General features: G+C 40.4%; 2 protein-coding genes and 1 pseudogene across 12 annotated transcripts in view; 2 read left to right on the top strand and 1 right to left on the bottom strand.

Moving 5' to 3' along the window:
• Nucleotides 1-432: 432 nt before the first annotated feature.
• On the top strand, nt 433-11628 carry mtfmt (mitochondrial methionyl-tRNA formyltransferase). Of its 2 annotated transcripts, XM_085163970.1 has the most exons (10): nt 433-769; nt 3613-3810; nt 5414-5536; nt 5607-5709; nt 6386-6461; nt 6544-6635; nt 6708-6786; nt 9109-9182; nt 9671-9746; nt 11286-11481. In XM_085163970.1, the coding sequence occupies exons 1-10, from the start codon at nt 555-557 to the stop codon at nt 11339-11341; spliced, it is 1092 nt and encodes a 363-aa protein (XP_085020096.1). In that variant the 5' UTR covers nt 433-554; the 3' UTR covers nt 11342-11481. The 2 variants fall into 2 exon arrangements, with proteins under 2 accessions (XP_085020096.1, XP_085020087.1); XM_085163961.1 differs by lacking the exon at nt 9671-9746 and having other exon boundaries at nt 435-769; nt 11286-11628.
• LOC146525031 (5S ribosomal RNA) lies at nt 4471-4587 on the bottom strand (annotated as a pseudogene).
• Nucleotides 11629-15993: 4365 nt separating the features above from the next.
• Nucleotides 15994-26933, top strand: part of celf1 (cugbp, Elav-like family member 1) — a 56032-nt gene continuing 45092 nt past the window's right edge. Inside the window, exons 1-3 of one of the 10 annotated variants that reach the window (XM_085163901.1) lie at nt 15994-16447; nt 20427-20546; nt 26744-26931. In XM_085163901.1, the coding sequence (XP_085020027.1) occupies nt 20443-20546; nt 26744-26931 (292 nt within the window). In that variant the 5' untranslated portion in view covers nt 15994-16447; nt 20427-20442. Of the gene's footprint in view, nt 16448-20426; nt 20547-20568; nt 24781-26743; nt 26932-26933 lie in introns of those variants that run through there. The other 9 variants (XR_014874711.1, XM_085163939.1, XM_085163877.1 and 6 more) reach the window with 9 other exon arrangements.

The raw sequence follows: 26933 nt of genomic DNA, 5'->3' as shown, positions 1-26933 counted from the left end.
TTTTATTTTTATTTTTTAACTGAGATGTTTAATGATCCTAATAACAAAATCCACATTTTCTTTGGTATATCATGTTGTGTATAATATGTTTTTATTATATATTTTTTGTATTGCATTTGATACATTGGGCGTTTTGGCAACTTTTTGTTAACAACAATGTTAATTTTAGACAAAAACAAAGAGTTTTGTCCATAACATTTTATGGACAAATTATGGCAAGTATTGATCATGTTGATGAGATGGAGGTCTCAGAAACTCATGTATCAAATATGACACAGAGGGCATTATAGGACTAATTTGTTTGGGAGGGTTTGAATGTTTGTTTGTTTTTTATTCTTTTGTGGACGTTCCGGTCCACACTCCACACCAGTTGGTGGCGGTAGTGCACCATTTTGCTGTTTGCCAACCGCCAATAAACATTATAAAGAAGAAGAGGAGGAAGTAGAAGAAGAAGAAGAAAAAAACATGGCGGCTTCCTGTGGGTCAAAACGACGACAAACTGAGGAAGTTTTTCATTGTGTGAACTGACACTTTGGGCCGACGCTGCTTTCAGTATGTGGACGAGCGCCAAGACAATAAGAGCTTATGTGGAAACGTTGAAGCGCTGTCAGCGTTGCTGTGTGGGGACAGTATGGAGGGGCGACGCTGGCCGCGGGCAGAGACCGCTATGTCGAGTCCTGTCATCGGCATCAAAACCCAAATGGAGGCTCCTGTTTTTTGGCACTGATCACTTCGCTGTGGAATCTCTGAAACTTCTCACATCCTGCAGGTGCGAGTCCAACACGCCGCTTACAGGCGTGCACACAGGCTTTCACACTGCAACGTGTTACATATGTCACATATCATACACAGAGGAGCAATAGTTTGCAATAACATTGTAATTTTTTTTATTGAAATTAATCTTAATGAATTTGTTGAAATTGTTTCCTCTTCAGTTTAACCTGCCAGAAACCGTCCTCTTGCCTAACGTGCTAGTTAACTTAAACATGTAATACGAAATAAGCTCGAAATGTATTAGCACAGAGTGCCGTCAGTTTTATTAAATAATAAACGCAGTAGTTTCTGAAGAAGATTTTTTTCAGCTTTTTTTTATTTCCACATCTGTAAATTTACAGACAGGAACTGTGCTGTGCCACAAAGTGATCGTCAGCTTTTTGCAAAACAACGTTTATGTATCATTTATTTAAAACTCTTATTGACATTAAAAAATGACCAGATAGATTATAACGTAGAAAACAGGGTATGCACTACCTCAGGTCATTTATTTATTTTAAATGTAACCTCTTTGTAAATCCTATTGACTGCTGACTTTTTAACAATATAAGCAAAGATATTAAACAGAAAAAACACACATCTGAAATCACCTTTGGCACAACCAAGGAAACGGCTCTTTTACATTTACTGAGATCAGTAGCAGACTTTCAGAGTGAACATAAGTCAGATCTCTAACATGTTTTACACCATACTGGACTACAGTTTCTGTGTTATGCAGTGCATGATAAAGGTTTGTTTTTACTGAGGAGTGTGGCTGCTCCTCTGTATCAGCTCGTCACAATAGTTTAAAACCACCAAACTCTGCATGTAACACAGCAAGAGTTTCTAACTGCAGCATGTTTAAGACTGCAGCACTAGTGCAAAGCTGCACTACCTGACCTCCCTGTCAGGTAGGGATGGGAATTGATAAGATTTTCATGATTCTAATTCTATTTTTGATTCTGTTTAACAATTCGATTCTTTATCGATTCTTTATCGATTCTTTTTAAAAAGGAGAACACTAAGGTCGATTAGCTTAGAACTTTGTTTTATATCTTCTCTTTGAACAAGATAGAAATTTAGGAGTAACATGGCCTTACAAACCCAACAGTGAGATCTTAAGAGATCCACAGCCTACGGCTCTTCAATGGGGTGTCACAGGGTCCCCAGGGAAAAAACTGTAAATGTAAAATAATAAAATAAATATTCTTCTGTAGCAATAACAAAGTATAACATCAATTATTCTGTAGCAATTACACAAGAATGTCCAGTAATGTCCCTGCCTACAATTAAACACATTCACTTACTGAAAATCATCTGCTGTGACAAACGGCTGCAAGCCTTTGACCACAAACTGAGTCTCTGCTCGCTGACATTCGTCTATCCTGCCTGAAAGGAGACGCTACGGTAGACTGCAGTGAGAACTGCCAGCATCTGAGCCAGACTCTGTCCGTGTCTCTGATCGTGGTTATCTAAACACACAGTAATGGCAGGTTTTGTAATAAGACAGATCGCGCTAACATAATCTGCACTGTTAGCTGATTATTTACCTGCCGCATTAACGGGAGAGGACGTGTTTCCTGTTTCAGACAGTCGTCTTCAAATCTCAGTAGCTAATCAGTTTATTTTAAATCCTCAGATTTGCTCCTGTGGCACCAACAATCAAAGTCACTTTCTTTCCCAATGCATTGCCCTTTGCTCAGTTTTAATTTCAGCACGTTGTTTTGAACTGCAAGTGCACATTCACTGAATTGCACTAATGTCAGTGGTTGATTACATAGTGGTGAAGTTCAGTATGTGTATCATATTCATTGATCAGTGAGTGTACATAAACACACAGGTGTGAACTTCTGTGAGAAACAGTCCTTGCATAAAATACTAAAACACTATTATCACTTTCAAACAAGTCAAAGTTTTTGAGGAAAGCGCCACCTCTTGGTAATACTCTGTAACTGAATGATAGTGGCTTCGTAACAGTTGACACATCCCACAGGGAGGACCAGGCTTTATCTGTATGTGCAACTCCAGTGTCCTATGTACATTTAAACATTTTAGAGAGGGCAGGGCTGCAACTATTCATTAAGTATTTACAATAATTCAATTATAAAAAACATATTCTTTTCTTCGCTTAATGCACGGCTCTGTGCTGCGCCATTGTCACCATGAAAACAAGACATTGCACACTTTTGCGACTAAAAACTACCTGCAATAGAAACTTGTTCAGGAGAAGTGTGTGAATAAAATCTACACGGGCGAGTAAAACTCTTACAAAACCCTGAAAGACAGAGGGAAGGTAATTTTTTATGCCTTTATATTTTATGTTGTTTGACTTTGATCTTAGACTGTACTTTAGTGTATTTATATAATTTTGCATTTAAGAAATGTTTGTCTTTACATACAGTCAGTGGGCTTGGTTATTTTTTGACAAATAGAACAAAAACTTTCTAAAATGGAAACTAATGAGCACTTGAAAGATCTTTATTTTTTCTCTTTTGAATATTTATCAATGCTCATTAATAAGACACAAGTACTAATGGATGGAATAGATTACTAAAAGAATGGTTAGCTTGCAGGAAACAGATGAGGGCGTCATTGACACAGAAGTGTGTTGTAGTTTAATTCCCGACTCCATGATCAGAAATCTCACTGCTTACACAAACACAAAGCCGATAAAAGTGAGGGAATGAATAAAATCAGTTTAATGCTCTATTTTCCTCTTTGATTTCCTGGTAAAATTGAGCCTTTAGTATCTGGTATTGACTTTAAAACATATTTTTGTCTTAGAGAGTTGAACACACTGCTGAGGTGCTGCAGTTTTAGTTTGTTTTTTTATACTCAACCCTTCCTTTTGTGTTGCAGGAGCACCAGTGAAGGGATAGTGGAGACCCTTGAAGTTGTTACCTTGGCTGGTGATGTTCCAGTGAAGAGGTTTGCTCAAGAGAACCACCTCCCACTACACAGTTGGCCCCCTGATGATGTGAATGGACGGTTTGATGTTGGTGTGGTCGTGTCTTTTGGCTGCCTACTTCCTGAGAGACTAATCAGCAAGTTTCCATAGTGAGCATTTATCGTTGATCAATCGTTAAAACCTGGGGACTGGTGCCGTGCTGTGCTGTGATCTCACTGTCTCTGAAATGTTGTGACAATGTCGTCAGTACCCAGGGCGGCCTCTTATAGCTCTCACCCCTGGGTTTTTCAAGGGTGGGTTGATTGTTGTAATCAGAGTTTTCTTTTCTGTTTTAAGAATCAGTTTAACATCTCGTGCAAATGCACTGGGACGAGAAAATAAAACAAAGTAGATGATACTGTGGAGAGACACATAAATACAGTGTACATATGATGGGTGACAAATTAAAAGAAAAGGCTGAACCCTTGGCCCTGTCACTGACAGGTCCAATTAGTCTACAGGTAAGCTGTGGAAATGTTTCGCTTTCATGCTCCGAATCATAAAATCTCTGTTAGCACTTTCTGCTGACATCCACAGAGACAGAATGAACGAATATCTAGATTAGTGATTCCCCCCAAAATCAAGGTATGAAAAGGGGTGGGGGGGGGGGACAACAACGCTTGGACACTGCTAGCACTGGGCGCCTACACAAACGCAAAGCAGGAGATGAAGCATGAAACCAACTTCATTCTAAGCCAAAAACTCCCTTTTAACAGGAAGAAACCAGGCTCAGGGAGGGGCGGCTATCTGCTGCGACCGGTTGGGGTGAAAGCTTACAGCACCTGGTATTCCCAGGCGGTCTCCCATCCAAGTACTAACCAAGCTCAACCCTGTCTAGCTCCTGAGATCAGACGAGATCGGGTGTGCTCAGTGGTATGGCCGTAAGCCGTACCACTGAAAAACAGCAGCTCTCTGCAGTTGCTTGTGGACAGTCATGGCTAAGACAAAGAAGCTCAGTGAGGACCTCCGGCTGTGCTTTGTGGCTGCTCACAAGGAAAGGGATACAAGGTGCTATCTAAATATTTTCAAGTTCTAGTGGCTACAGCATAAAGTGTTATTAAAAAATACAAGATGGCCACACCTGTGCTGGCCAGATAAGATAGTGAAAGAGGTGAAAACAAATCCAAGGTCCACCACTAAGGCCATCCTGGGGAATCTGGGCTCTGTTGGTGGCAGACAGTCCAACGGATACTGCACACTGTTGGGTTCCACGGATGCAGACTGAGGAGGACGCCAATTCTCCAGGATTGCAAATGCTCATCAGCCAGAGTCCTGACTTGAATTAAGAATCTGTGGAGGGAGCTAAAGGGTCTTAGACCCTCCAACCTGAAAGAGTTGGAGCTCATTGCTAAAGATGAATGGGTGAAAATACCTGTGGAGACGTGCAAAAAAAGCTGTTCTGCAATTATAAGAAGCTTTTGATTGATGTAATAGCCAATACAGGCTTTTCTATTGATTATTGAGAATGGTATGAATAACTTTGAACGTAACACTTTTTGCTCAAATCTAAATCAAAGCTGAGATTTTTCCCCCATGGGAGACGCCCATGTCATGTCCGGTCAAAAAAGCCAACTCGCTGGTTAAATAAAAGTAACTTTAAGTCAAAGTGTGCAGGGGTGTGAATAATTATGGGCTTGACTGAAGCTGTTAAGGCATGAAATCAGAACTTATATATATTTTGTCCACAGAAACAGACATTGCATTCTCTTTCAGTGGGATTTTGAATGTTCACCCTAGCCTGCTGCCGAGATGGCGCGGTCCAGCTCCTATCTTCCACACCATCTTGCATGGTGACAGTGTGACAGGAGTCTCCATCATCCAGATCCGACCTCACAGGTAAACAGCAGATAAATGTCTTTTCTTTTTCCTGATAACAACCGTAACAGAGCTCAATATCACCCTGCAGGTTTGATGTGGGGCCTATTCTCAACCAGCAACTCTATCAGGTCCCTGAGAATTGTACTGCTGATGAGCTGGGAGGCACTCTAGCCACAATGGGAGCACATCTCGTGAGTTGATAGAACAACAACAACAACTCCAATTCCATAAAAGTTGGGATGTTATGTAAAATGTAAATAAAAGTAGTGATCCGAAAGTCTCATAAACCCAGTCTATTTACAATAGAACGTGAAAATCTATTAAATGTTTACATTGAGAAAATTTCCCATTTTAAGGACAATATGAGCTCATTTTGAATTTTATGGCAGCAACATCTCAATACCAAATGTTCTCAGCTGGTGAAGGTCTGGACTGCAGGCAGGCCAGTTCAGCAACAGGAGTCTTCTGTTTCAAATATATCCACCTTTCAGCATTGTTAGAGCATTTCCAGATGTGCAAGCTGCCAGCTCCATAGGCACTAATGCACCCCCATAACATCAGAGATGCAGGGTTTTGAACTGATGACAAGCAAACCTTGGTAAAGATTATTGAACCTCTGCCCCAGCTTTACTCCAGAGAAACACGACCTCCTTCAGATACTCCTTTAGATACTGATTAGATCAGGGGTCTCGACCTCCAGTCCTCGAGGGCCGGTGTCCTGAAACTTTTCCATGTGTCGCTGTTTTGAGATTTGCAAATGAATTACATTTTTTTACTAACATTCCCACAATGTCAGAACTGTTGTAGAACATGGTTATTCTTTTACCAGCAGGACTGTAACATGATTGCTTGTGCGTGCTTTTGCAGCTGATTAACACATTGATGTCACTGTCTGAGAGGATGGAAAATCAAAGGGAACAAGGACAAACTGGTGCAACATTTGGTGCGTAACCCTGAGCTGGATACATATAGTTGTCTGAATGAAAAACTGGTCTTCTAACTTTCAACATGATTTCCTCCAACAGCCCCAAAAATCAAGATGTCCATGAGCTGGATTGTGTGGGAGGAACAGACTTGTGACCAAATTGACCGTCTGTATCGTGCAGTCGGGTCCCGGGTAAGGCTCACTGCATAACTGAGTCATGCCAAACTCTTGGAGATCTCAACAATGACCCCTCTCTTACATCAGATCCCTTTGAGGACTATATGGATGAACAGAACAATAAAACTTCTGGATTTTGCTGGAAAATGTCACGTGTCATTATCAGGTAAACAGACCGTATGAGTGTTTGTGACGTTGGTGGAGTTTTAAATGAATGTCTTGGCCAGATTCTATGCATAAAGTGCCCAAATATTTCTCCTTGAGTTGGGATCTTTTGGTGTGAACAAGAAGCTGGCCAACAGAGGCACAGGTCATGTGACTCAAAGCTAAGGGTTGTTCAACAGCTTCTAAAAGATGCAAACCAGTGAAAATATGAGGATTGGATCCTCTCATTAAATCACAGCTGCCTTGACAGCCTCTATTTTTAGAAAAGCCTTGATCCAGTAATAAGAGCACTAACATGGACTTGAGAGGATATTTTTCCCGTATCAGCTTCTTTTCCTTGGCTAAAATTCAGAATCACATTCAAAATCCTCCTCACAGTCAAGGTCTTAAGTAACAAGGCCTGATCTTTTGTGAAGACCTCATAGTGCCATATCACCACAATAGCTCCTCTGGTACTGCTGGTTTACCTGCGGCTCCTAGAGTATTTAAAAACAGAATGGGAGGCAGAGCCTTCAGCTTTTAGGCCCCTCTCCTGTGGAACCAGCTCCCAGGTTGGATTCGGGAAACAGTCACCCTTGCTGCTTTTAAGATTAGGCTTAGAATTTTCCCTTTTGGTACAGCATATAGTTAGGGCTGCATCAGGTTACCATGAATCCTACCATAGGCTACGTTCACTCTGCAGGTCTTGATGCTCAATTCAGATTTTTTGATCTAATCTGATTTTTTTGTCTGCTCGTTCACGCTACAGATAAAATGCGACAGCAAACGCGCTCTAGTGTGAACGCTCAAAGCGGCCGCATGCACAAAAGAAGACGTCACACACAACGCGCTCTGTTTAGACCCAGAGCAACAGTATGTTTGACTGATGGTCTTAATATAAAGACTTGTTCACGTTTCCCAATTTTTGCTTTAAGTTATTTTGTTATTTACATAATAATGTAAATAACCTAATAATGATCCTTATTGCTGTTTTAGAGGAGCGCTGCTTCAAAGGATAGTTGCAGATTTTTGTCAGAATCTGCAGATTATACAAATAAAATGTTCACGTTTCTCCAACGTTGTCTTCCCAGCAGTTTCACTGACATCTACACGGGATGGACAGGAAGCGTTCGCGATGTCTTCTCCGGCGCTGATAATTGGCGTCTGTCTTGTGTCAGTGACGTAAAAGACGGATTTAATGTGACATGACCATCAAACAGCAGCTTTCTAAAACATCAGATATGTATCGGATTCAGGTAGACATACGAAAGTGACCCAGATCGGATTTGAAAATATCGGATTTGTGCCGTTCACACTGTCACACCATGATCGGATAGATGGTCGCAGAGGGTCAGAAAAATTGGGTTTTATGCGCTTTCGCCTGCAGTGTGAACGTAGCCTTTGTTAGGAAGCTCTAGGTTTAGCTTCCTGGGAACTTCCCATGATGCACTGAGTGTTTCTTCTTCACTCACTATGTGTTTATACACCACTCTGCATTTAATCATTAGTCATTAATGTCTAGCTCTCCTGCACATTGGGATTTTGTCCTATCTTTCTCCTCACACCCCCAACCAGTTGCAGCAGATGGCCGCCCCTCCCTGAGCCTGGTTCTTCCAGAGGTTTCTTTGTGTTAAAAGGTTTTTTCTTCCCACTGTTGTCAACGGGGCTCGCTCACAGGGGGTCGACTGCTGCTGGAGATTCTTTCTAATATTGCAGAGTATTTACTTTACTTTTGCAACTTAGTGCTATAAATAGAATGAAATCCAAACTGGATAACTAAAAATTACATTACTTAGTGATTCGTTGTGAGGTCTGCATCAGCTAGAAGGAACGTGAGACTACTGCAAGCAAGAAATAGTAAATGGGAAAACTCGGATGATTTCAAAGCATTCATTGCAGCCAGTGTGAGGACTAGTTTCTGGTCTCTGCGTCGGGGAAATTGGGCTTTCGGTATCAAGGACACTTTACATGCAGACCAGAAGTATCTAGGCTCAAACCACAAACTTTCCAATTAGTGAACAATCCAGACATACTAAAAGAAAACTCCAGTTTTTTGTGGAATTTGTGGAGAAAGATGACAGTTTTTCAAAAAAAAGATAATCTCAGCCACAAAAATGAACATACATGATCATGTAAATTGTCTAGATAATGTCACTGCATCTGTGTTGTAGACCTTTGTTAATAAGTAAACCTTTAAATAGAAATATTTGTAGAATCAGAGGTGGGAACCTCTAAGTGAGCTATGGAAGTTGTAATTTGACATAAACGTGCCCTACTGTATGTTATTCCAATATTGTATAACAATAACACTGTGCTGCCATTATCATTCACATGCTGTTTGCAGATCAAAGAAGGAGCCCCATCCCTGGTTCAGTGAGCTTTCAGAAGGAGTCGAATACTCTCGCAGTCTGCTGCAAGGTTGGTCCAGCTGTTCCCTCGAGCACCCCTGACCTTCTTAACTGCATGCTTACCATAGCGTCTGCACGTTTTCTTAGTGAGGTGACAGGTGACTTTCACACAGTTGCCACCATTGCTAAGCAACATATCAAAGACATTGTATTTGTGAAAATTAATTGAATGTTGTGGTTAAATGTTCGTCCGTGTTGGAGATATTTCTCCACGTGGTTGTGATCAGTATTGGATTCATTACTAAAAAATAATGTATTACACAAAAAACACTTTTCTTTGAAGTAATTGATTAATTACTCCTAGAAGAAAGTCATTTGTTCTTAGTGTTAGCATGCAGTCTGTGCAGGTGCTTGCAAAGAGCTGAAGTTGTGTTAGCAGCAGAACGTGGTTGTTTCTGTGGGGTGGGGGTGCTTCTGCTTCATCCTGACATCTGCAACGACCACCTTGGTTTTCTTCGTGATGAGGAACAAGTTGTTCTTTGCACTCTACTCTGGCAGATGCTGCACCTCGTCCCTGACGGCCATCTTGTCCCATTCAGTTATAAGGCCCACCAAGGTGGCTTCATCTGCACTGGTAACATCAGCTAGCTGTTGGCACATTTTGGGGATGGTGCGGATGTTATTAGAAGGACCTTTACTCTTATTCACCGTCACATCTGAGGAGAACTCTTAGCAGCATGGTCTCCAGAGGTGGAGAGGACTTTATAGCAGACTCTTTGTTGAGGAGAAACATACTCTGTCAACACAAACTCACACACAGTGAGAGCAGTTTGATACCAGCATTCAGATTTTGGCAGTGTTGCATTTTTTCTTGTCACCTGACCAAAAGGAAGACTTTTTGTAAAATATCAGTCATAGAAGAACCGCACATTTAAATAGCTTTAGGGTTATAGCACCATCGTTTCATCCACAAAGAAGCTGTCAGTGCATACAGTCTCTACACCAGGATGTTGTTTGAGCTATAAACAGCATCAGATAATTACTGGAGCTAAAGAATGTAACAATGCAGCAAAACCACATATGAGCGGGCAGAGTCAGGTATGGGGTCTTCACACCCCCTTCTTTGGCTGCCTGGTCGGGGTCTGGGCTTTTGGGCTGGACAGAGGGCAGTCTGTGTGCCACCCCAGAGCAAAGGGAAACATCTCCTGTGTCTGGGGGCGGATTGCCACTCTGGGGAGGATGGCACCTGGACCTGGGGTATAGAGTCTGTATTTATATATGTGTGTGCCTGTTTGTCTACGTTTATGTGTCTGGTTGGGTCTTAGACTCTTACTCTCTGGGAACATCTCAGGCCCCCACCTATCTCCCCCCACCACACTCCCTGCCGGTGGCTGATGACCTCACCTGTCGGTGGAATTGTAGTTCTTGGTGTCTGGGTGCTCAGGTGTGTACTGTCTCACTCCTAGTGGCTGCTTGGAGGGTCCTGGTGCATGTGGCTCGGTCGTGAGGGTGAAGCTCTTTTCTAGGAGGGTGGTGCATCCGCCCTTTCGGTGGGCCTCCTTGGACTCTTGTGTCCTGGGGGGCCTTTAGATGTCTGGGGCCTGGATATCCTACATGCCTGCTTCATTTCCTGGAGGGGCAGGGCTATGGCTCCCCACAGCTACTATCAGATATGGATAGTAGCATTCATGGAGAAACCTTTTGAATGCAGGCACGCTCACGCACACGGGTGTTCTTCTTCCTTGGCTGCTCCCTTTAAGCATATTGTGCTCGGTATCATTCAAAATGTATGATTTACAGTTACTTCTGCTTATCTGGGATGTTGCTGTGGTCTCCCTACTGTGTTGTTCTCTTTGCTTGTTTTTCCCATCAGGTAATGTAGCAGACTTATTCGTGTCTTTTCTCTCGGTCCAGTATGGCTGTACTGGTCCACCTGGGAAAACAAATCTGTTGGGCATTTTTCTTGGCCCTCAGACAACAATTCTGATTGGTGCAGTGCTGAGAAACAGACCAAAAAAATAATCAAAGAATGGTGAAAAAAGACCTTTATTGAAAAGTCTGTTTCAGAAAAGTCTGTGGTTAAACGTCCTGAAATGTTGCAGCAGTAGTACTGCTTTCTTTGTTTCACTTTGTCCTTTTGATTGTTGAAGTTTTATATTAATGTGTGTTCCAGGATGGCTGGGTGGGATTCAGATCAGTGCTCCTGAAGAAAAGACTCACTGCAGCTGATTTCTATAACGGCTACCTGCATCAGACACAGCAGAAGAATACGCCGCGTGAGACGGCCGAAGCACAGTTTTTCAGTAAAAAAGGAGGAATTGAAGTGCATCAAATGAGAAAAAACTCAAAGTTGTGACGCAACAATAATATTCTCACTTAAAGTAAACACAACACCATCTAATGAAATGTACTGTTTTTAATATGTTATACTTTTAAGTCATTTGCATTCATGCCACAGTTATTTTTTGCTGTATTTATTCTATTGCAATAAATGATTGCAATGTTGATCAGCAGTTTCCAGGAACAATAATGAACTGATTTTTTTCCCCTTTGAATATTTACCTTAAGGACTTTCCTCGTTTCTACCAGTGTTAATGGTTGGGCTGTAGATGTGATGGTGTTTGGTTGGGCTGTAGATGTGATGGTGTTTGGTTGGTCTGTCAGTCTGGAATTGCCCTCCTCTTTGCTCCATACGGGAATCTCTCAGCAGCACCAAACACTGACGTTAACATGCACACCATACATAAACATGTCCAAATACAGCAGATTGACCAGTATTTATAGCTGCATCAGTTGTTTTCTGCTTTTCTTCAGAGAGCTTATATGACCCTGTTCTAGAAACGTTGGGGTGCTGTTTAAATAAAAGCAAAATGCAATAGTTTGCAAATGTTGAACATTGTGAAAATGTTTACGGTGTTCTGTTTTATTCGCATAGAAAACCTATCAAATGTTGAGAAAATGTCCCATTTTGTGAAAATATTAGTTCAGACTCAAACTACATAAATTTCTTAAATACAATTTTTAGCTATTAGAGAAAAAAGGTATTCATGGTACAGCAACATTAATAACTGTTCACATTTTTTTTCCTATCGATTCTCTAAAGTTGTTGCAAAACTAAGAGAGGATTCGGGGTCACCTGATCTAATCCTAATTATATGCTTTATCAAAAAGGCAAGTTTTAAGCCTAATCTTAGGAGTATAGAGTCAAACTAGGAGCTGGTTCACAGAAAAGGAGCCTAAAAGCTGAAAGCTCTTCTTCCCCTACTACTTTTAAATATTCTAGGAACCACAAGCAAGCCCACAGTCTGAGAGTTAAGTTCTCTGTTGGGGAAACACAGTACTATGAGGTCTTTAGGATAATATGGGGTTTGATTATTCATGTATGTGATGAGCTGCTAACGAGTATTTTATTTAGTAATGACCCCAACACTGCTGTCGTCTCTGGAGACAAAAGTTTAACTTTTTGGAAGGTGTATGTCCTGTTACATCTGGCATAAAACTAACACTGCGTTTCATAAAATCATACTAAAATTCAAACGTGGTGGTGGTATGATGGATTTTCCAGATTTGATGGAGTTTATAAATTCTGTTTGACTATCTGAAAATCCGAAAGGAGAATGTCTGGCCATCAGAGGTGTCCTGAAGCTGAAGAGCTCTTGGGTTATGGAACAAGAAAATGATCTGATGATCTGGTCCCTTAAAAGTCTGAAGTTAAATCAAGATGCTTTGACATGACCTGAAACAGACTGATCATGGTCGAAAGTCATTCAATGTGGCTGAAGCAATTCTGCAAAGAAAACTAGGCCAAAATTGCTCCACAGTGATGTGAAAGATTCATAGCTATTGATCCCAAACGCTATGAGATAACTGACCAATCATTTGTAGTCATTCAGTGCTTTAATAATTAATAATCCAAGGAAGAAGTGTTTTACTGGTGAATGCTCAAGGTGGATAAACAAACATGTCCCTGAGCCTGGTTCTGCAGGTTTTTTCCTATGAACAGGGATTTTTTCCATCCCATTGTTGCAAAGTGCTGACTCAAAGGGGTTGTTTGATTGTTGGGGTTTTCTCTATATTTTTGTACAGCTGTTACCTTACAATATAAAGCACCTTGTTGTGATTTGGTACTATATACACGCATTCCAAATTATTATGCAAATGATATTTCTCTCGGATTTTCCTAAACAGTCGATGCAAGTAACAGAACAATTTTCGAGTCATCAGCTATTAGTTTTATTAGTATAATTTGAATGTTACTGAACAACCCTCCCAATGAAAACATGCTGTTTTTTAAAAATAAAAAAACTTAAAATGCACTGTTTCAAATTATTAGGCACAACAGAGTTCCAAAATATTTCATAGTTTGTAAAGAACTGAAAATGGTTATTTGTTGAATTTGCAGCATTAGGAGATCATATTTACTAAAATCAAAAGCTATTTCAATCAAAAAGATCTTAACAGGTCATGTTACGTATTAACATAGGACCTCTTATTTGATAGCAGTTTCACAATTCTTGCATCCATGTAACTTTTTGGAGAGTTTTTGCTTGAATGTCTGCAGGATGTCAGAATAGCCTCCCAGAGCTGGTTTTTGGATGTGAACTACCTCCACCCTCCTTGGTCTTTTGCTTGAGAATGCTCAAAGGTTCTCAATCCGGTCTTTTAGTGATGACGTGATGAATCCTGCTTCCGGGCCCAAACTACCCTGCGTTTAATAAGGCTTTTGTTTGTTTTTAAACATGTTTTAATGCTTTGTATCTGGTTCTATTTATTCTCAAAAAGCCCCTAAAAACAGTCAGTGATCACTGTCGCCCTCTCGGTTTTTATTACCGCTAATCATTTTAAAGTTCAGTTTTTAAAACCTTACGATGTAACTACAGCCCAGCCCATGCAGCAGTATATTGATGACTAACCTCGTATTGTGGATGGATTATCTCAGTTGTTCTCCTGACTGAAGTTTGGTCCATTTACAGCATCCTGCCATGTGATTACATTTGTCCCTGACCATCCAGAATACTCACGGCAACTTTTATCGAGTGGAAAGAAGTTAGCGTTCATCCTCCACCCTTCACTGTTAATATTATGCTAATGTAGCTGTGTTGCTAGCGATCACGTAGCACATCGTTATATATCAGCTAGCCAAACTAAAGTAACCCTACAAACATCACTGCTGTTTACTTTCCTGTCTTCATTTATGTCAGAAGTGATAGCAGAGCTGTACGTCTTAATTTGTTTCAGAAATCTCTCAGTCAGGACAGGCTATATTATATTTAGATGGAAACTAGCGAGCTAACTCTTTGCTAACTTCTAACTACGTTAAGTTTAATAAATTCTGTTTTCACGGATGCCTGGATGTTAAACTTAATTATTACACCTGGTAAAGCAGCCACACTGATCATTTTATTACAGATGAAAGAATTTAAATAGTTTTTAACTCTCAGTAATGCCGCAGTGATCGTTTGGCTTATGGACCTGCAGCGGAGTTTGGGCCCAGACACGGTTAATGACGTCAGACTTAAAGACCGGATAGAGGTCAGGGGAGGTCGGGGGCCACACCATGAGTTTCTCTAATTTTATGCTGATAGCAGCCAATGATGCAGAGGTATTCCTTGCAGTATGAGATGGTGCATTGTCAGGCATGAAGATGATTTTGTTGCGGAAAGCATGGTTCTTTTATTTTGTACCATGGACGAAAGTGGTCAGTCAGGATGTCCACATACTTTGCAGAGGTCACTTTCACACCTTCAGGGACCCTGAAGGGGCCGACCAGCTCTCTCCATGTGATTCCTGCCCAAAACATGACTCCACTACCTCTTTGCTGACCTCACATCCTTGTTGGCACATGGTGGCCATCCACCACTCCATCCACATGGACAATATAGGGTCGCACGGCACTCATCAGTGAACAAGACTGATGAAAATTAGTCTTCATGTAGTTCAAGGCCCACTGCAGCCGTTTCTGCTTGTGAGCATGAACCTGTGTGTGCTGTGACTCAGCCACAAATCTCTTGACAGTACAATGATCACGCTTAAGTATTTGTGATATATCTAGGGTTTTCATTACTTGTCCAAGGCATTCAACTATTTCACTGTTTCAGCAGTAGAGAGATCCTTTTTCTTTTTCCAAAGATTTTCAGCTCAAGATATTGTTGCATTATTATTCTTTGTAAATAAACGTTTATTCTGAGAATCCTGTGTTTGCGTCCACCAGCTTCACTATCCTTGACAAATGAGGAAAATTTGAAAAAGCACCACAGGGATAACTCAGTATCTCGGTGCTGCCTCACTGGCTAAACAGGATGCTTGGCCTTTCTAAATGAAAATCCTTTGATTAAAAAATACAATAAACACACGTCTCTGACTAGCTTTTTTGTGAGCTACCTACATTTTGAACTTGACTATTTTTTTTGCAACTTTCATGAAGTTATTTTTAGCTTCTGGCATCCCTTCACACAAGCTGTTAAACGCTGTGGCTGCTGACAGCTCAAATGGCGACAGGTATGGTACACTCAAAATTAAAAAGAATTTATCTAGTAATATTATTATTATAATTGCTGTAACTAAATAATTTGCCATATATGGGATAAATAAAGTATTTGTTATTGTCATCTTCTTCACATCTTTATGATGTTTTTCCACAACTACAGTTAACAGGTGTTTCTAATTAGAAATATAGCCACTAACAACGAACAATTGACTTTTTAAGGATATCTTATATAAAGCTTTTTGATTTTACTATATTTAGATTTCACACCTTTTTAAAAAGTTAAACATGAATATCTGTTAACTTTATTATTTTTTCTATTTTCAATGGGAAAAACAACAACAACAACAAACAAAACTGAACCACATTAAAGGCTTGCTGGAAAGTAAGAAACGATAGTCCCTCATAGCGACTTTCTATGGACCGTACCACGTTACACTTTGAACAAGGGAATTGTCACGTGCACTTTCACCATCGTTACGGAGAGAAAGGACGAAGTAAGATCGCTTCTTTTCGTTTCGAGGAACGATTCTACGTTAAGCCATTCAGATATAAAAGGAAGCAAATATCATACTGATGTTGGTTCTGACCGGTTCCTTTAAACCTCTCCACCCCCTTTACAGCTGCCGAATGGAAATGGTTCAGCATAAGGACACTGCCATTTTACACGGTGACTTCTAGTTAAATCTATGAAGTGACAGACCACAAGTTATCCACACGTGTTGTGGGCAGTTTGTTTTCCGAGCGGTGCAATATTTTTAAACGTCACACTGTTACATAATAAGCAAATATCCAAAACACGATCTCGTCTGTTAAGCACAAATCCAACTAACAGTGAAGTAAAGAACCGGGTAAGTAGTTGAGCATTTTAAGTTAACTGTTGTCGCTAGCGTTAATGACACAGACAACTCACGAAGAGGCAGCTGCTGGGCTTGGAGCATAGTTTGATGGCCAGGCAAAAATGTTGTTTAAATCACGTCATGACGAGTTTGCGTTGGTTCGCTTAAGTGAGCTGTGCTTACAGTATCATCTGGTAACAGCGATACGAATCATTAACTCACTTGAAAGGTTTGTGAATACGTGCACATAAATATGTCCAATATAAATGTATTGTACAAAATACACACGCATGTGACGTCACCGAAAGCGGAAGTCACCCCTGCCACCTCTCTCGCAGATAGTGGACTTTTTTTTTTTAAGTCTGATCTGTTAAACTGTTACGCTTCTCTGCACCAGGCAACACGACCGCCTCCCAGCTTTAATAGCAAGTTCGAGTTTAGAAGCTCTATAGCCAAGAGGTCCTGAGCTAAATCTTCGATCCTCTGGAGTGCATCACTTCCTGTATTAGTGTAAAGCAGAGAATCATAGCATGCTGCTAACGTGGATGCTACTCGTACTGCAGTGAACAGCCAGCACCAAAACATATTGTGGACAGCTAAAGTCAGCAGTTTATCTTCAGGCTGTTTTTCAGGGTTCAGTCTTCTGTGGGTCAGCTCATTGGATACAAAATTAAACTACTCTCCTGGTCAAAGCCACAAGACTCACTAGCAATTAAAGTTAATATAGTAGTAGAGAGAAAACTGTATAATTCTGAATTATACTAATGCATGAAGCATTCACACAGCAACCTGAGGAAACTGATTGTTGCTGAGGTAAAGTTATTTGTTTTTGTCAGAGAAGTCTGGAATTAACATCTCCAGTAAAATAAAAAATGCTGTGTGACAGCATTTTTTTCAGCAAGGAATTTGCATTTGCACTGTTACATCTTTATATAACTTTAATGCAAAAAACAGCTGCTTGTTTAAGTGAAAATACATTGATGGGTGTTTTTGCACTAATAAAGTTGTGGAGTTGTAAAGTATTTTGTCTCGTGTCAATTATATTGTCAGTTATATCGTTATCGCAAATTTTCAAATGTATATCGTGATAAATATTTTTGGTCACATCGCCCTGCTCTACTCGCTACGATCGACGTAATGCTCCGACAACGCATCAAGTGGTGCGGGTTTGTAACTTAGCAAAGTCGTACTAAAACATCAGTCAGTAAACACAACCAGAGTTCATACATAAGGCACACGGGATTATAAGGGGCTCTGTCGACTTTCAGAAAAATCAAAGGATTGATTTTAAGTGCGCCGTATTTTCCAAACAACACGGTAATAACGACGGCCCGCTAGCATGCGCTACCAAAAATAGTGCTTTGTTGTGTATCTGACGGACGAAAGCTAAACCAGTTCCACACCACTGAAGCTGCAGCATTTTTACAAACCAGTTCTGGTTCATCGTTTCATTCAACAATCCGCTTTCACTCTTCTCATTCTCCGTCGCCGGCACGCTTTTTCCGCCATGTGCGTATGAAAACAAAGGCACTGCGCATGCGCGTTTTACCCATATTCTATCAAAATATTTCATTTTCTTGTCGTTGCCCAACATTATACCGGTATTACTGTGAATGGTATGATATGGCCCAGCCCTACCCTATTGTCCTTCTGGGTGTTTTTCTTGCTGTCATCGGCTTGACTTTGTATCTCAAATTATTCAAATGTTTCACATTCCTAAGGAACATTATGAAGGTGCTAAGAAAAAAAGATGTGGTTGTCGGTGGCCTAACCAACTTCAACTTCATTTGTATAGTACATTTAAAAGAACTATTGTTGACCAAAGTGCTTTTAGAGGTTCAGCAAGTGAAAACAGTGATAAGGGACAATAGAAATAATGACAAGACAGATGTGGAGCACTAGTAGTGATCCAGGGCCTGACAATGCAAGCGCGTCAGCAGCATTTGCAGCTGGTATTTCGCTGTAACTCAATGGCCTAGGCATTTTTAAACAAGAACATTTCCCTGGGAAATACTCGACTATTGTGGCAGATTATTGACACACTATCTGTAGTTTTATTTTGCTGTTGCCTTTAACTTTATAGGTTTTCCTGTTTCTACAGTAACATGTAATTGTCTGGAAGTCAGTAGCATGCTCTCTTTGCTGCATTTCAGTTGTGGCAAGCAAACAGCTTGTGGATATGTTACACCCACCACTGATGGTGGTGGTAGCATTGACTAGTGTGCAAACTGGTAAAGACTTGACACAGTAATTAAGATTAATGTGGTATTGTAATCATTATTTCATTTAGACCACAGTCATTTTAATATGTTTGTGAATTGCTGGGTTATGAATAATTTGTTAATGTTCAGTTGTATGCCAAGTTAGATTAGATGCTTCCTGTGGGTTGCCATCGTTAGATAAAGTGATTAGATATGCCTAATCACTGAAGCCAACTTAGCCTGAGTGTCTAGTGGCTCTAGCATATTTATTTATGTGTTGGATGTCTTTGTAAAATATTTTCTTTTTTTTTTTTAAACATATTTGTTTCAGGGCTCTAGACTAACCTTTTGCCATGGATGCACTGGAGCACCAACTTCTTTTTTCTTAGGTGCACCAGCACAAAAGTTATGTGCACCCAAATTTTTTAACCACATCGCTTAACACCGCAGCTTTACATGTTCACTTTGCTGTCCATACAGACAACATTGATTTGTAAAGTAAACTAACAATCTTGTTCTTTATTTGGAGCACATTTCTACAAGAAAGATAAGTTACCATATTTTTTGGACCCTAAAGCGCACCAGATAATAAGGCGCATTAAGCGAAACAGTCAGATAAGTCAAACTTTACTCAGCTTATTCCTCCACTTCCATACCATTGATTCATTAATGTTAAATTCTGTCACAGCAGCATGTAACAAGTGCCATTTTGAGGTCCCTATATACACACAATACGGTAATATTATGTTGAAGCGCATATTACTCTGTGAGGCTCCAGTAGGGCTGGGCCATATCATATTGTTCAACAGTAATACCGGTATAATGTGAGGCAATGATAATAAAAAGAAATATTGCGATATAATATGGGTAAAACGCGCATGCGCAGTGCCTTTGTTTACATACGCACATGGCGGCGACGGAGAATGAGAAGAGCGAAAGTGGATCGTTGAATGAAACAGATGAACCAGAACTGGTTTGTAAAAATGCTGCAGCTTCAGTGGTGGGACTGGTTTGGCTTTCGTCAGATACACAACAAAGCACTATTTTTGGTAGCGCATGCTAGCGGGCCGTCGTTATTACCGTTATTACCGTTATTACCGAACTGATTTTATGTACACGGCGCTAAAAAATCTGTCAAAAATGTTTCAGTACAACTTTGCTAAGCTACGAAGCCGCACCGCTTGATGGATTGTCGTAGCATTACGGCTATCGTAGTCGGGAGCCTTGTGTATTGTGTGTGTGTGTATGACCCCTTTAAGTTTTGTGGATATTATACATGGTTATGCTCAGGATATGTCGGCCAGTTTCCACTGGAAATGCCTTTTGGTTAAACTGTCAGCGAGGAATTTGCATTTGCACTGTAAAATGTTTATATAGCTTTAATGCACATAAAAAAAACAGAAACAAAAGGATTTTAAGTGCGCCTTATAGTCCGAAGAATACGGTAATGAAAAAGTTCTTGTGCTTAAAGTGCTTCACTGAGCTGAAATTTAAACTTAAAATGTCTCAAGATATATAAAATCTAATATAAAAGTCCAAATTAAAAGTGCCTCAAAGACTTCGAACTGAAAATCTCAGTATCTGAACATCTTACCTTGGGCATCGGCATCTGAGAGGTTCCGCTATTGACTCTCTCTCGTTGGTTTAGACCACGATATGGAGCAGCAGCACGGAGTCGGTGCTTCAGCGGCCCTCTAACTCCTAGAGCCCTGTGTTTGTAATTGGGTTTTCTTGTGTCTTGTCCTGATGTGTCTCTTGTGTGTATGTGTGGGTTTGTTTTCTGTTACCAGCACTACTAGGCCTTGGATGGATAGCCTTGACCCTGAAACACTGTATGTGTCTCCAGAGCACACTGGTCTGCCCTCACATGCCCTTGCTACCGTGGAAGGGCCCAACCTGGAACTGAGGGGGTAAGTGTGTGTGTGTGTGTGTGTGTGTGTGTGTGTGTGTGTGTGTGTGTGGATATGGAGCACCATAACTACTCTGCATCTAAAAGTCCACATTAGCAAAAATGCACTGGTTGCTAATGAAGACTAGCTAACATAGTTAGAGGAAGCTAAGAGCAAAGGATGCACCAGTTGGACACATTTCACAGTTGCTGTTGCCGTTTCCTTGTTTGCAATAGTTTGTGGTCAATGTCCAAACCACTGTTTGGAAAAGTTTCATCAGGAGCACCTCTCTCTCTCTCTCTCTCCCTCTCAATGTCTGTCATTACATTAACTTTGCATTTTTTGCACTTAAGATAACAAGTTACTGTATTGATAGCGTCACCTTCAACTCATCTGTCTTTTCTTCTTCTCTTGTGTGTTTGCATGCATGTGTGTACACACACAAAGTAAAGGAAGAACACAGAAAAGCGATAAAGCAGCACTAATGTAAATGACAACAAAGTGCGGTAAAGACTCTTAATCTAAGCTGTAATTAAGTAAGTTGCGTGAATATGCACAACTGCATGAATATAACTCAAATACAAAGTTTCCCGGAGGAACCCACCCAAGGAATTAATAACGTTTCATCTAATCTAATCTGAATAATATAAGATCTGATACCAGCGTTAAATTATTAAGGTGTATTGGTGTATTTATCATTTTTGCATAGAACCATCAAATCCACTTTTTGTCAAATTAAATACTTTAAAGATTTGGTCCACCTCAGAACTGCACAAATAATCTATAAAGCAGCAAACCAATATTTGCTGCAAATAAGATCAAATCATCATGGCCTGATAGGAATCCTCATGTTCAGCTAGCCTGTCGTAATAACTAATGTGAAATATCACAGCATTTAAGTCACAGATAAAGTAAGAAAGAAAGGGCATCATTATATATTGTCATATTTTCACTCAAAGTGCTTTATTATGCCTCATTCACTGATTCACACCCATTAATACAAGCACTTCAGATATACTCACGCTTTGTTGAAATCACACATTTATTATCTCAAATTAATTATGCACATCAAAGCTGACCAGAAAAACCGCCTTCATGTTTTTCTGTATTTTATCCTCAGTTATTTTGACACAAAGGAATCTGCTGTGATGCTCACACCTTTGATAAAGACAAAATTTCCCCGATTCGAATCGATTCGTGGATCGAATCGATTCGGGACCTTGTGAATCGGAATCGATTCTAGAAATTAGTGACGACACCCAGCCCTGATTAATATCTCTAAGAAGTCATTTGTAACAGGTTTAACTGTCTGTTTGCCTAATTCGCTCCCTTTATCATGGATCATTTTAATCCCTTTATACTTTTAATAACTCCAGTAAGATTTGCCAGTAATACAGTTTTGTGTAATATGGGATGTTTTTATATTGCTCCTTGTACTAAATTAGTGGTTCTGGAAATTTGTCCAACACAGTGGTTTTCACTGTTGCCTCACAGCAATAAAGTCCTGTGTTCAATTCCCGGGCTGGGCGATGTGGCCTAAAATTCATATCTTGATATTCTTTAGCTGGATGGCGATATACGATATATATGTCTCGATATTTTTTTTAAAGCCATCAAGTAAGAAAAAAGAGAGAGTTCTTAGTCACGCTGTGTCCCAGATCTCACACAGGCACTTTTATTATGATACAGCATAGATGTACATGAAAAAATTATTCAGAAATAAATTATCAGCATTTATTAAATAATAATGCTCCATAAATAAAAGAAAACAATGTTGTTTTTGTGCATAACAAAAAGCTCACAATTGTGCAGTCAAAATGTAAACTAACAGACGCTGAGCATAATAAGAAAGAGACAGATTTCACAGCTGCTCTGTTCCCAACTTCTGCTGCGTGACTGACAGCCTGGAGTTTGAAATCCGCTTAGTAACCGTGTCTCTTAACAGGTGCCATTTATGGTCCTTATACACACACAATACGGTAATATTATGTTGAAGCACAGTATGTATCACTCCGTGAGGCTCCTGACTACACTGGCCATAATGCTCTGACAATCCATTAAGCGGTGCAGCTTAGTAGCTTACCATAGTCGTAGCATTTTTGACAGATTACTGAGTAATAGCCTAGTAACCCTAACCCTAACCTGTACCACATAAAATTGGTTCGCGGTCAGTAAGCACAACCAGAACTCATACATAAGGCACACTGTCGATTTTTGAGAAAATGAAAGGATTTTAGTGTAAGGTTATAGTCTGAAAAATACTGTATACAAGTTTATACGAGTTTATACGAGTATACGATGAACCAGAGACCAGATGAACAGAATCAACTTTTGGAGAGGTGAAAATACTAGTAGTGCTAGCTGCACGGCGTCAACACATTAACGAGGTAACCGCTGACGCTAACCGCAATGCTAACGCGTTGACGGCGTGCAGCCCCACGCACGGGGCGATCCGCGGTAACTCGTTAATGGAGATTTGCCGCGTTAATACAGTTATGGTGTTAATATTATTTTAACGAGAGTAACGCAGCAGCACTAAAATAATAATCTCCAAATGTTTTCCTTTTACCAACCAGCTCCTCTTTGATAGCTGCCGTGTCCATCTTGTCGTTGCCTGCAGGTGAAGTGATGAGGGAGGTGGAGTTGTGTTCAGGGAAGGAGAGGCGAGGCCGAGTAACGCAGTGCAGAGACAAAAGTGGACGAGAGAGAGGCAAACTTGCGGTTCCACAAGTATAAATATAACGTAACATAGACTATATCCATATAAACGATATTGTCACATCTCATATCTCGTATAAAAATATATCGATATATTAAAAAACTCGATATATCGCCCAGTCCTAATTCCACCATCATCTTTCTGTGTGGAGTTTGCATGTTCTCCTGTGTTTTCGTGGGTTCTCTCCAGTAGAGCAGGGCAATATGTCTGTGTTAGCTCTGCAACAGATCGGTGACCTTTCCAGGGTATACCCTGCCTCTTGCCTAAGACAGCTGGGATGGAACTGGGATCGACCCTGAATAAGCCTGGATGGACTTTTCAGTTAATGCTGAATATTTAGATAATAACTATAGAAATATTAACCTGGAGGGGGAAAGTGAAGGCGCCCATGCACAGTGCAGCATGTGTAAGGAATAACAGACGGGTGTGTTTTAATCTGACCCAATTCGTCTTTTAGACAGTGGAGGAAAATGTGTACTGTCTTACATTGTGTGGAAATGAAGGCACAGAGGTCAAACGCTGCCTGTTTATTTTTTTTAAATTCGTGGTAAATTATTGCCTGGTTTGTTTGTCATTGTATTAATATAGTTGTGCTCAACTAACAGTGTCTTTTTGTTTCTTTGTTGAGGACTTATGTGGGTCAAAGCATGTTTTTATATTAAATTATAACATGTCAGTAAACTGTCCCTTGATATAATTATTTTCCAGCGTAACCCTTGGTGAACTTAATTGTTTGTGTGTAGTTGTGAGTCTAGGCTGCACACACAAAGGCGTTATTTGATATTGGTTCATGTATATCTTTACACACAAAAATCACACACAGACCTTTGCAGCGTGTAAGACAACAGCGAAAACACGGGCCCCTCAGGCCGGAACCTAATTGTTACTCTTGGTGTAGCTAGTCCAGGGATTAGCTGCTGGCTGGGGAGTACTATTCACTCCCCTTTTCATTCCCTCTGACCACCGGGCCTTATCACCATCAATCTGACACCTTGTTTATCTGACGCTGCAGCCAGATTTGCTGGCCTAGGAGAAATGTTCACAAAGGCCCTGGATCATCAGCACTTTGATTGTGGTTATTCATATGGCTATTACGCTCTCTAGTCCCAGTTATCCCAGCATCCCTCTGTTTCCATGAACTACATGCAGTTTTTAGTCTCTGTCCCAGAGCCTGGTAAGCTAACCTGAAGGCCTGCCAGTTTGTCTCTGACGTTTTTGTTCTTTCATCTCAAACATAGGTGTCCCTTTACTTGATTTTTTTTGGTTTGTTTTTGTGTTCAAATACACGGGTTTTCATGTGGATTGATTTATTTTTTCCCCTCTGGTTTTTTGCACACTGCTGCCCTATGACACCAGTCCTCAGGGACTTAACAGCAAGTGTGCAATCTGGAGTTTGCCTCTACCTTCTGATCGCCTTGTGAGTTTACTTCCATTGAAGAAGAAGAAAGATACAGGTTTTATCAGCATGGCTTCTTTTAAGCTGGATTTTCTCCCAGAGATGATGGTGGACCATTGCTCTTTAAATGCTAGTCCTGTGTAAGTAACCCTTCCTAGCCAGGTTCGTTATTCCAGGTGCCTCTTGAAGTCAGCTGGAAAGAATTGTAGTGGAGTGTATGTTTAGCAATAAATATGTGTACTGCAAGATAGTAAAATTCCTCAGAAGTCCCGATTTCAACATCTTTTTTTTTTTTTGCTCTTTCCAAACATTATATATACAAGACAGTGTCAGTGTTTGTGTCGGCAGTCTATGTATATGCTTTTATTTAAAGCTGTATTTCCTTTTATAGTGAAAGAGTTAAAAATAAATACTTAAAAAAAACAAATGATGCACTCCATCAAATATGCATTCTGTTTAACAAAAAAAGAGCTTGTAGGTCTTTCACTACCTTAAAATTTCAGCAAAAAGTCTTCCCTGGAAAAAAAGTCCAGTTTATTGTCAATATTGGAATTTGTATTTAAGCAGTAGTCCACTATGTGTATGTTACTGGCATAGTGCAGCCTGAACCTTTCTGTCCATAACCTGATAAAGATGGTGTGAGATCACAAAGCCAGCGCAGCTCAATTAGACATTAAAAATTCCTTAGTGCACTGTGAGGCTAGTACAGGTAATAATCTGTAGTGCTTTGATTATTTTAGTAATTGAGTGTTCTTATTCCATTTTGTAATCACATAATAAGTACTTTTGCATTAATTAATAAGTAATAATAAATATTCAGGATAGGAAAGAAACCCACAGGGCAGCGGGTAAAACGGGTGGGCAGCGTGCAAGGTCCCCTGTGATGACCCTGTTTTTCCTGAGAAAGGAGGATCTGGCAATGGCCTCCAGGGCTGGCAGAGGGCTGCCTTTTGGGGCATTGTTAATAACCCCCTGTGCAGCCTTCCTGCTCTCAGTATTGGCCCCTGTGTACCAAACACCCAGGCAGTAAGAGAGCATGTCCTCCACTGAGGAGTGGTAGAAGGCCAGCAGCAGCTTCTGGTCTTCAGACTGAAAAAAGCACTTTCTTTCAAACAATACTCAGTTGAGATGAGGAATATATCCTCCACACCGCTGCCCTGCCACCAGCCTGAGTGGATGATACAAAACAGGATTAATGTTTTCATGTTGTTTACACCACTGACTCTACCGTTCACAGCAGACATTGACTCAACAGACCATTAGAAGTGCTTCAGTTTCCTTGTTCTTGTTTTGTTCTTATCTGATAGGAGTGGCACCTGGCATGGTTTTCTGCTGCTGTAACCCATTTCTTCCAAGATTAGACGTGTTATATGTTCACAGATGGACTAATATAACGGTTGTTTACCTTAGTGGGCTTGTTATTAAATTAATGTTGGCTTCGTATCAGGTTGAAGCAGTCTGGCTATTCTGCTCCGATCTCAGGCATAAACAAGAAATTTTCACCCACACAACTGCCGCTCACTGGATATTTTAAATTTTTAGACCATTCTCTATAACTCTTAGAGGTGATTGAGCACATTAGCAGTATCTGAAATACTTAGAACAGCAGCATCAAAAACTGTCCACATTAAGTCACTTAAATAACTTTTCCTCACCATTCTGTTGCCTGGTTTGAACTTCAGTGCATCATCTCGACTCTGTCTACATGCTGGAATGCATGGAGTTGCTACCATGTGATTGGCTCACTAGTTATTTGCATTAATGTGTCGTTGAACAAGTGTATCTAACAAAGAGGCGAATACCCTAAGCGCCTTGAGGTGACTGCTGTTGTGATTTGGTGCTAGATGAGTAAAATTAAAGTGAAATTACTTTAATTAGCATATTTTGTGTCCCTTTCGTGAGCATTCACAGAATTAATCAGTAAAAACCACAATCAGTCATTTATGGTCCTAATCAGAGGTGATATTAGAGAAATGTGTGAAAATGTGACCACTTTCTGTCAGACCCTAATCGATAAATGTTGTACATGTACACTATTGTTTAATGCATACTTTTAAGTTTGTTTCTAGCTCCAATTTAATGGACGGTTGTCTGTCTTTCTAGTGGGAAGAAGATGAATGGGTCCCTGGACCACCCTGACCAACCAGATATTGATGCCATTAAAATGTTTGTTGGACAGATTCCCCGGTCTTGGTCGGAAGAGCAGCTTCGTGAACTGTTTGAACCTTATGGAGCAGTCTACGAGATTAATGTTCTCCGAGACCGCAGCCAGAATCCACCGCAGAGCAAAGGT

This window comes from Neolamprologus multifasciatus, chromosome 1 (genome assembly GCF_963576455.1).
Source record: "Neolamprologus multifasciatus chromosome 1, fNeoMul1.2, whole genome shotgun sequence".
Lineage (NCBI taxonomy): Eukaryota > Metazoa > Chordata > Actinopteri > Cichliformes > Cichlidae > Neolamprologus > Neolamprologus multifasciatus.
The sequence above is the reverse complement of the archived record's forward strand: the minus strand, read 5'-3'. Positions and strand labels throughout refer to the sequence as shown.